The sequence below is a fragment of the Phalacrocorax aristotelis genome, chromosome 8 (assembly GCF_949628215.1).
Source record: "Phalacrocorax aristotelis chromosome 8, bGulAri2.1, whole genome shotgun sequence".
NCBI lineage: Eukaryota > Metazoa > Chordata > Aves > Suliformes > Phalacrocoracidae > Phalacrocorax > Phalacrocorax aristotelis.
In genome coordinates, this window is record NC_134283.1 from 39904221 (window position 1) to 39913348 (window position 9128).

Consider the following 9128-nt stretch of genomic DNA (forward strand, 5'->3'; position numbering starts at 1 on the left):
TAAAACCCTCTGAGTGCCTTGGAGAATGGTGTCATTCACAGTTTTGCCTCTCTGGTTGTGCTGGCACCCAGGTTATTGCATGGCAGGAGCCACATCTTAAGGTCTGGAAGAAAACACCTTTGCCAAACCCCTAGGTTCGGTTTCAGTCCTCTTGATCGGCTGCCCCAGCTCTTTCCTTTCCTATCTGCTTCTCTGCCTGCTCTCCTCCTTGCTAAATCCAGGGCACTGGCTCGCAAGCTCCCTGACTAATGGGTGTCCCCAAAGCCTTGCTTTGGCACTTGTAAGGGGAACTGCGGTAAGTAGTGTCACTGCCACCTCCTGGGCTTTCTGAGAACAAGAGCTCGTCCCATGGGTTGCAAATGCAGATTCATGCAAGTGCTTTGCAAGAGATCATGGATTGCCCGGATTCAACCCGCACCAGCCCGCTCCCCTCCCAGGCCTGCAGAGTGATGGCACTAACCAGCCCATATTTGCAGAAGAGAGTAGATCTCCTTCCCCTTGGAGGCATTAGCCTGGGTCATGTAGGAGACCTACAGATGAACAAGCACATACAATAAAGGTTCTGCATTGGTAATGTGCAATATCTCAGGGGGTAAAAGGTTAAGCTACCCACTTTGGCAAATGGAAATAGCAAAAAAGGGCATGTTTTGCTGGCTAAATGAAAGCCTCCTCTGTATGTGATTTTTTCATGCTTCTGCATGTATAACTTGAATGCAGAGAAAGGAAAAATTCATTTGTTTGGTCTGACAGAAATACACCAGATTTATTGTTTTGAGAAAAACGGGAGTATTTCTATGTGGCTGCAGTGGCTATAATGTTTTGGCGACACAATGTCCCACCAAAAAAAGGCATTTACCCAAGAATGTCTCTGGGCTCAGTCAGCCTCAGTCCTGGAGGTAGATGTCCCATCCCTAAACCTCTGTGGGCAGTGGTCCATTGCCAGGAGTCTGTTTGATGCTCCCGTTTAGGGTGTTGGCCCTGAAGATGTACGACCTCCCTCTAACTGAGCCTTCAGTGTGGATGCTTTCTGGCTTGTTCTGGCAACGGAAGAACATAAGGAAACCATTCCGGTAATTCTTGTTCATCCATCCATAGAGCAGGGGGTTGACAAATGTAGAGCACATGGCTCCAACGTGGAAGACAGTATACAGGAGTTTGTAGTCATGGAAGATAAGAACCAGATCAAGATCAATGGCAAGCTGGAATATGTGGAAGGGGAGCCAACAGACTGCAAATACTACAACTACCATCACTAGCATTTTGGTTGTCTTCCTCCTCCGACACTGGCTTTCATTCCTAGAAGTGGGACTGACATGGTTTTTCAGCTTGAACCAGATCCTGGTATAGGCATAACAAATAATTGCAAGAGGAAGAACATACTGCAAGAGGAGCATGGACAGGCTATAGATAGTGGCATCTCTGTTATTAGCAGAGGGCCATTTTTCTGAGCAGACAGCCATTTTGAGGTTGATGGATGGGATTTCCTCATACCGGTACTCTCTGAAGATGGCCAGAGGACCTGCTAGGACAGCTGCTGCTAGCCACATGACAGCTATGATGGTGAAGCTGAGCCTCTTGGAAATCCTGCTGTCCAGGTGGAAAACAATACACCGGTACCTATCCAGGGCAATCACAGTTAGGGTGAGAGTGGACACATGGACGCTCAAAGCTTGAGCATAAGGGACCAGATGACAAAGAACAGCTCCAAACTTCCACTCGTCCAGCAGCGTGTACACTAGGGTGAAAGGCAGACAGAGTGTGTCCACCATCAGATCTGCCAGGGCCAGGTTAGCAATGAAGAAGTTGGTGACAGTCCTCATGGTCTTGTACTTCACTATGATGTAGATGACCAAGGAGTTGCCGATGAACCCCAGCAGAATGATGAGGGAGTAGGCGGCAATCAGAACCACCTGGACCCCCAGGATCTTGGTGCTGTCCATCATAACACTGTGGGACCCAGAGGTATCCTGGCCAGGAGTGACAAAGTCCTTGGTGTGCCAGCCGTGTGGCAGCTTCTCATCTGATGCTGTCTTCTCCACAGTGAGGGTGCTGTTCGCTCCCTCCAATGGCCCCATGCCTGGCCTAAGCCCTTCTGTGAGGAGGAGGAGGAGGTCTGGAACACAGACACAACAGAAGTGAGAGCACAGGAGACAGCAGAGTATCTGCAAGAACAGAGATTCAAATGGCATGTCCCACACAGCACTTTGGACTAAACAGCAGCAGCAGTGTCACCCTCCTTCCTTCTCCCCTACCCGCCTTTCAGGTCCCTCAGCTTTTCATCCCCAAGGAAAGGTCAGGGGAAAATGCAGCTTTTAACAAAAGTTTCTGAGATTATGTTTATTTGAATTGAATGGGGAAAAAAACCTCAACAAGCCAGAGCTAGACTGGTAGGTCCTGAAAAGATCTCCTGCTTATGGAGCCCCTTTGCACACTGCCTCTCCTGCCTCTTCAGGCTAGGCTTTGCAAAATAGGGAAGTCGCTTCAAACAAGCCAAAAATTTGGGAGCTTTTGAGGCTGACAGAAGAAATTGATGATGGTGTCAGTCATCTTTGATGAGATTTTCTTGCCTACAAAAATGCCCTGAGTCCAAACTCCTTAAGAACTAGGAAAGGAGAAAAACAACAAGACACTCTCAAATTCAAGGTGGTGATCTCCACCTCCTCCTCATAACAATTTATTTCCAGATTGTGCACCAGATTTTTTTCAGTTTCTTATTTCTCACCTCTCCAGGTCAAAATATCTGTCACCCTGTCTCCACATGAGCCTCCACCACTGCTCCTGTTAGTGATGCTACCACGCAATTCAACCCAGTGTGACCAGTACCCCCTGCCCCCGACCCCTAGTAACGTCGTTGGCATAACTAATGCCATTTTATGGGGCAAGCAGCTATTCTCTCTGACTGAGTAGGTCACATATTGGTTCCCTTTCCCTCATGATCAGGCCCTGAAGGTCCTGTGAACCAAGCAGACAAACCAAGCAGTTATCTTCTTCCCCTCCCTGTCAGACTCAAGGTTCCTGGGTGCCAGGCCAGTTGCTGCCTTCCTTGCTGACCTTGAAGGTCGCAGGCACCTGGCCAGTCAGGTGTTGTTGATGACTCCGTTGCAGAACAGGGAAGCATAACAGCACACAAGCATTGTCCATAAAATCAAGCAGTTACAAGTCCTAAGAGGGAACTGCTGGACAGTGTGACCCGTGACCCTCCATGGCCAGGGACAACCCCACCACCCTCTGCTTCCTCCGAGGGCTAAGTGCGTGGCTCATCTTCTCTTATATTATTTTCAAGTCTCGATCATGATTGTTATATTGATACAGCAAACCATGTATTAGGATTTGACCTGATCTGCAGAGGATACAGGTGATAATTTATAAGTTAAGTTGTATTATAAATTCTGTATTACTTAGGTGATTAGAAATCACAAGTTGTATTATAAATCCTCTGTTACGCTACTTGTAGATTGCACTACATAGATTCTGCTTGTAGAAATCCTGTGCGTTCCAATCATAAATTCTGTGCTGTACTAATCATAATATCCTGCTAAGGAAATAAAGCTTTAATTGTAACCACGATTTAGTGCTGTCATCATTCTGCCAAGGACCCCTAAAAGAACCTGTCTGCCCCCTCAGTGTCAGTGACACCGTCGGGTTTGCCGAGGAGGGAGCTCCCGCAGGGACGTTCATGTGCAGGGGGCAAACAGCTGAAGCTGTGAACAAGCCTCCCGTTGAGATGTTGCTGAGTGTCCAGGCACAAAGACACTCGAGAGCCAAAGCCCTGGCGTCAGTGAGCCTCCTGCCACATGGTGCTCAAACGTCCCCGTGAATATGGCTTTGGGAGCAAGGAGCCCAACTGGTGAGCCAGAACTGACTCTGTTTGGAACCCACGGCTGGTTTGGTGCCATTGTAACAGCAGAGTGTTGTCACGGCAGGGTTTTCATTCAGTCCAAACACAGCAGGAGAAAAGCCAGCTCTGTTACTGGCTCCTTCTCAGACTCTGTGTCTCAGCTTTGCTGCTGGATTATGTGAGAGGGGTGGATGTGGCCCCTCACATACCTTCTGTCCCCAGCACTGCATGTGGGGCCTCCATTCCCACCACACACTCCATCAAAAGCAAGCAAAAGTCATCACTCTGCCCAAACAGGGTGGTCTGCAGAGTATCATGCATTCTTTGACCTGCAGAGAGCAGGGATAATGCCCTGCCACTAAGGGAAGGAGGCACAGGGCTTAAACAAAGCTGGGAATTAGAGGCAGCCTGCTGGGCACTTCCTCAGCCTACTTGAGGAACAAACTGCTCAGGGTTCGTACCAGGTGAGACGGGAGCACTGCTGACTGGGCGCTGGCAGGCGTCCCACAGGTCCATGCCCCACAAGCCAAATGTTTAAGGACAGCCTGTCCTTGGGAGGGGAGAATGCTTTCTGTGCAAATCACCTGCATTTAAGCTAGTTCCTTAAATAAAAAAGCATAAAATAATGGTGGCAAAATGGTAAAGGTGGCAGCAATTACATTGCAACGAATAATAAATGGCTGCTTGTTCTTTCATCACTTCTCAGAGCAAGGGTTGTGATTCCTCCTTGGGAGCTGCTCCTAGGAATCTGCCTGGCTGGCTGCAAATGGGGGCCCCTGTGGAGACCCAGCAAAAGAGCTGCCTGCAGTAAGCAGCCCCTGCTTGCACACTTGCTTTCTCCTGCCTTCTCCATGCCCGTTGTCTTGCCTGACTTGTCTAACTCTGCTGGCCAATTTATGCCAATGATTCCTGTAAATGAAGTTGTTGGGGTTGTATACCATGATAATGGAGACCATACAGCTACTGCTAGGAGGGTAGGAAGGTAGCATTAAGCAGCAGGAGGGAAAAGTGGGTGGATTTGCTGGGGTGAGAGAGTTTGCTTAAGGGTGGTCTTGGACCTCCACGACACAGCTGCCTCCTGCCCTGGAAAGGTAACTCCAAAGACAAAAGGGGGCCCCCAGCTTCTAAGGGAGGAGAGAGAACCTCAAAGCCACCCTGCACAGCTGGCAATGTGAAACAGAGCAGGGGAACAGGCAGGGAGCTGGGGAGGTGGCACAGCCACAGCCTCTTCGACAGAGCCCGACCCGTACGCTGCAGCAGCCCAGCCCAGAGTCTCCCCTCAGACACCCGTGCTGCAGCTGGCCCCAAAGCGATCCTTACTGCCAGATGAGCAAGGTCCATGAAGGAAACGGAGCAAGGACAGGGAACACTTTCAGTGGCTGTGCTTTCCCTGCTTGCTCTGTCTGAGGTTTTATACCTTCCAGATTGCCCAGCATTACTCTGTCACTATCACTGGTAATCCTCTTTTCTGTGGCTTGCCTGTCCCACTTATCTTCAGTACCCAAGTCTTGGCATGACACCAGTGGATACTCCCTTCCTTTTTTCCCCATCTCACCCACCAACTGGCTGCCAGTTCCCATGTACACATCTCAAGCTATTTCCTTTTGCTGGAGACTGGCAGCTACCACCATCTGAGAGGAGCCAGGAACATCATGATTACTGGAGCTGTTTCACTTCCTAACAAAATGGCCTTAATGGAGTTATTATTTGATTTGGTTTGTTTTGTTTTTTTCCAAAGGGGAACTATTAAAAATCAATTAAGGCATTTTAATTAAGAGGCAAAATGTTCATAATAAGTGTTCCTACTCCAGGGCTGCCTGGAGGTCGCAGGGATGCTGCTAGGAGTGGACCAAGGCCCATTCCAGCAAGTAATGGAAGCGCTGGCATATGTGTAGGCTGCTGCCAGGCGCATGCTCCCGTGCCAGGCCTGCCAGGTTAGACGGAAAAATCCTTGGAGCTGAGAGGCAACTGCTTCTGGGAGAACAAAACAGCAGGGGAGACCAGGAGGAGGCAGAAATACTACCCGAAGCCCTTTCCTCTGTGCTGGGCTGCCATGAAGAGATGCAGAAACAGGGCATCGCCTGGATCCTGCTCTCACCCTCTCCTCCAGCTGAGGTTCTGCCTGAAGGCAGGGCTGGGACCCAGGGGTGGCTTCCAAAGGAGAAAGAGAGCTGTGCACTGTGCCCTGTGCCAGCAGGCTTCAGCCTTTGGGAAGGAGGGAAGAGGAGGGGGAAGCACAGAGGAGTGCAAAACCTCAGCCCTTCACTGAGCATGCTGCTGTTGGGGACTGTAAGGGACAGTGACCACCATGACAGCTACAAAATCCATTCCTACAGAGGGCCTGGAGTAGGTGCCATGGGACTCACATGCACCTCTGCTTCCCAGGAACACCCCGGCTCCTTCCATGTCCCTGCTGCAGCCCTTGGCATGCACCCAGCCTGGTCCAGATCTGTCAGGGCACATCCAGGCCTGGAAGAGCCATCTGCAAAGTCTGTCAGGGTTCAGAAAGCAGGGCTGGAGGGGTGGGCAGAGGGCTGTAGAAACCAGGGCTTGTAAATTAAAATTCCTCTTTTTGTCCCAAGCAGTGAGACGGGGGCTGCTGCAGCCAGCAGGCATGAAGGGTGGTGGCAAGGGGTGCAAAAAAGTGGGAGGTAAAGACAAAGATTGCTCAGTGTGGCTAGAAATTACAATGCTATCACAGTTATCATTGATTTGAAAGGACACAGTCTCTGCTCTCTGGCTAATGACAGTCACAATCTTTCTCTAAAGCAGCACTAGGGCACGAGGGCTGAGGCTGGTGGGTATTTTCATGGCTTGGCTCACTGATTTAGTCCATGCTGTGTCATTCCTCCAAAGCAGCTCAACTCCATGAAACCCCTTCATCACCAGCAGCCCAGTCTGGAGCTCATCCCCAGTCCCAAATCTGGCAGCAGTCAGGTGTCTGTGGCAAAGAGGTCTGGGACCATCCCTTATCACCAGAAGCCAGTTGTCACCCTGGGGCAAGCCACCTTCTACCACCTTCACATTCCCCTATAGCACTCAAGAGGCAGCAGTGTTCAGCCCGGTTCCCCATGGCACAGCACGTAAAGGAGAACACAATAAACTGAGATACAGAGGTTAACCAGCTTGCCAGAGGCCACACAGCACGTCCATGGCGGGGCTGGGAACAGAGCCCAAGCGTACTAACTCCAGCTTCCTGCGCTCACCACCAGAGTGGACTCCGCATCTCTCAGGATAAAACCTGAACATAGATTTCAGAAGCAGCATGAAAATGCAAAATGTGAGTGATGGACAGGAGGGCGTTTTGCCTTCTCTGTGCGATGGGCTGGTTTCAGGGCAAACGGCAGCTTTGGGATGATTTTCTGAAGCCAAAGAGCAGACAGAAATTGTCCCAGATCCTTCCATCCCCAGTGAAGGGGTGATTGCCCCACTATGACACTATGGCAGAAGGGAAGACCCTCTGACCTGCCCATCATCAGCTGCAGCTTTATAAATTTTCTATCCAGATCAGGCCCATTGGTGCAGGAACCTAATGGCATCAGACACGCACTGCCAACCCTGCACTTGCAAAGCTCCGGGGCCCCGGAGCTGCTCCTGGGGACCCCAGAGTAGAACTGGCACCAGGAGACAAAGTGCAAGGAGGAGAAGACACCCCAGGGATTTCTTGCGGTTCCTCACTAAACATTTGCACATCCCTGCCTAGGCTGGAGCCATGAAAGACTCTGAAGAGGATGAGGCAAGGAGGATGCCTTAGTCTTTCAGCTAAGGACAGGGTGAAAAAGAAGGTGATGAGAAGAGATCCATTTGGCAGGGGTGCAGGCTTTCTCCTGGCAATTTCTCCTACAGAAAGCATTGGGGAACAGTGCAGGGCCCTCTGCCCCATGGGACACCCCATGGGAGCAGCACAATGCTGGCTGGGAGACAGGACTCAGCGGGTGATGCTGCGATGGAGCCACACTAGTTTTCAGGGCTGCAGTAGGGAAGAGACAGCCTGGTGGAAGGATCCTGGTTAACCTGGGGAGTTTGTTCCCTCCTGAAATTTGGGGAGTCTGGGGTAAGTGAGACAAGGGAGGGAAGAGAAATAACAACCCCACTAACAGAACCAGGGAGCAAACCCAGTATACTGCTTCGGGACAGATCAGAAACTCTGTAGGTGAAATGCAGGCTACAACAGGACTATAAGAGTCTCCCTGTGTTCAACAGTTAACATGTAATGAATGCAGAAAGAAAGCAAGCACCAATTCTCCTCCTGCAGTCCCCTATCTCCCTTTGCATCTCCCTCTTTGAGGGCACTGATCTCTGGCAGTGAGCCGAGTGCCAGCAACGTGGGCAGTCCCAGCACGGAGGAGCTAACGGGAGGTTTGTACCAAGCCACGAGGAGGCAGATTGAGGGAGAGATCGGGATTTCTCAGACAGCTGCGCAGCTCAGCCCCACACCTGCAGCACGCTGCTCTGTAGCTGTACGTGCCCAGTTTCTGCAGCCCCCTGGAGCAACCTGCTCTCCTGACTGCTCTCGCTCAGCTTCCCAGAGCCCCAGCTTCTGGTCAGGGACTATTTGAAACTCTCCTGCCAGTATTTCTTTTTCTCCATTCCAGCTTCTTTTTCTCCATTCCATTTCACTTTTTCTCCATTCCAGCTCTCGGGGCTGTCGGTCCCCAGATTCAGTTTCCCAAAGATGCTTGGACCTTTTTTGCTTGAACCATGTGGCATGGCCAAGACCTGGCCCCATCTCAGCCCTGATGCTTGGACGAACCCTCCCCGACCTACCTGCAAAGGCCAGAATGTCCTCTTCCCTCAGGAACCAAGCCGCTCACCTCGAGTTATCGTCTCATTGCTGGCCACGATGAAGCACTCAGTCCTATCCACTCTCTGGGAGTCAGCCTGTGGCAAAGGGGTGAAAAGCACTTTTCTGCAACTGTCCTCAGAAAAGCAAGGAAGTCAGGCAAGGATCTGGGCTGCCGGAAGGTGCTTCATCACGAGGGGTAGCTTCTGTACCCCACCTCAAGCATCCGGAGAGCACCCTCTTGCAGGGTGACTGGCAGCCCCCGTCTTACAAAGCTGGATGCTGTGTTAGCTCTTGAATGAGAGAAAGGCAGGGACCGTGTGTTTAACAAACAGAAATGGAAAGGGGGAGGGAGCCTGCTGCTGCTGTTTATACTGTGTTCAGCCACTGAGGGGCTTCTTGCATCGAGGAGAGAGAAGCTTTTTCACCACATCCAGTTCCCTCTCCAGGGAGAAGTAGTGGGAGCTGGAGGTCTGCAGGCTCCTCGTCTGTGCCACTGACCTGGGC

The 9128-nt window shown here is 51.0% G+C and overlaps 1 protein-coding gene across 1 annotated transcript; it reads right to left on the reverse strand.

Annotated features, from left to right (window-relative positions):
• Positions 1-691: 691 nt before the first annotated feature.
• Positions 692-8904, reverse strand: LOC142060769 (neuropeptide Y receptor type 2-like). Its single transcript, XM_075101007.1, has 2 exons — positions 8606-8904; positions 692-2113 (listed from the first exon to the last, which is right to left on the reverse strand). Exon 2 carries the CDS (start codon positions 2073-2075, stop codon positions 912-914), a length of 1164 nt encoding a protein of 387 aa, XP_074957108.1. The 5' UTR covers positions 2076-2113; positions 8606-8904; the 3' UTR covers positions 692-911.
• Positions 8905-9128: the final 224 nt, after the last annotated feature.

Coding starts and splice junctions, on each gene's coding strand:
- LOC142060769 (XM_075101007.1), bottom strand. CDS start 2,075: ATGGGGCCATTGGAGGGAGCGAACAGCACCCTCACTGTGGAGAAGACA.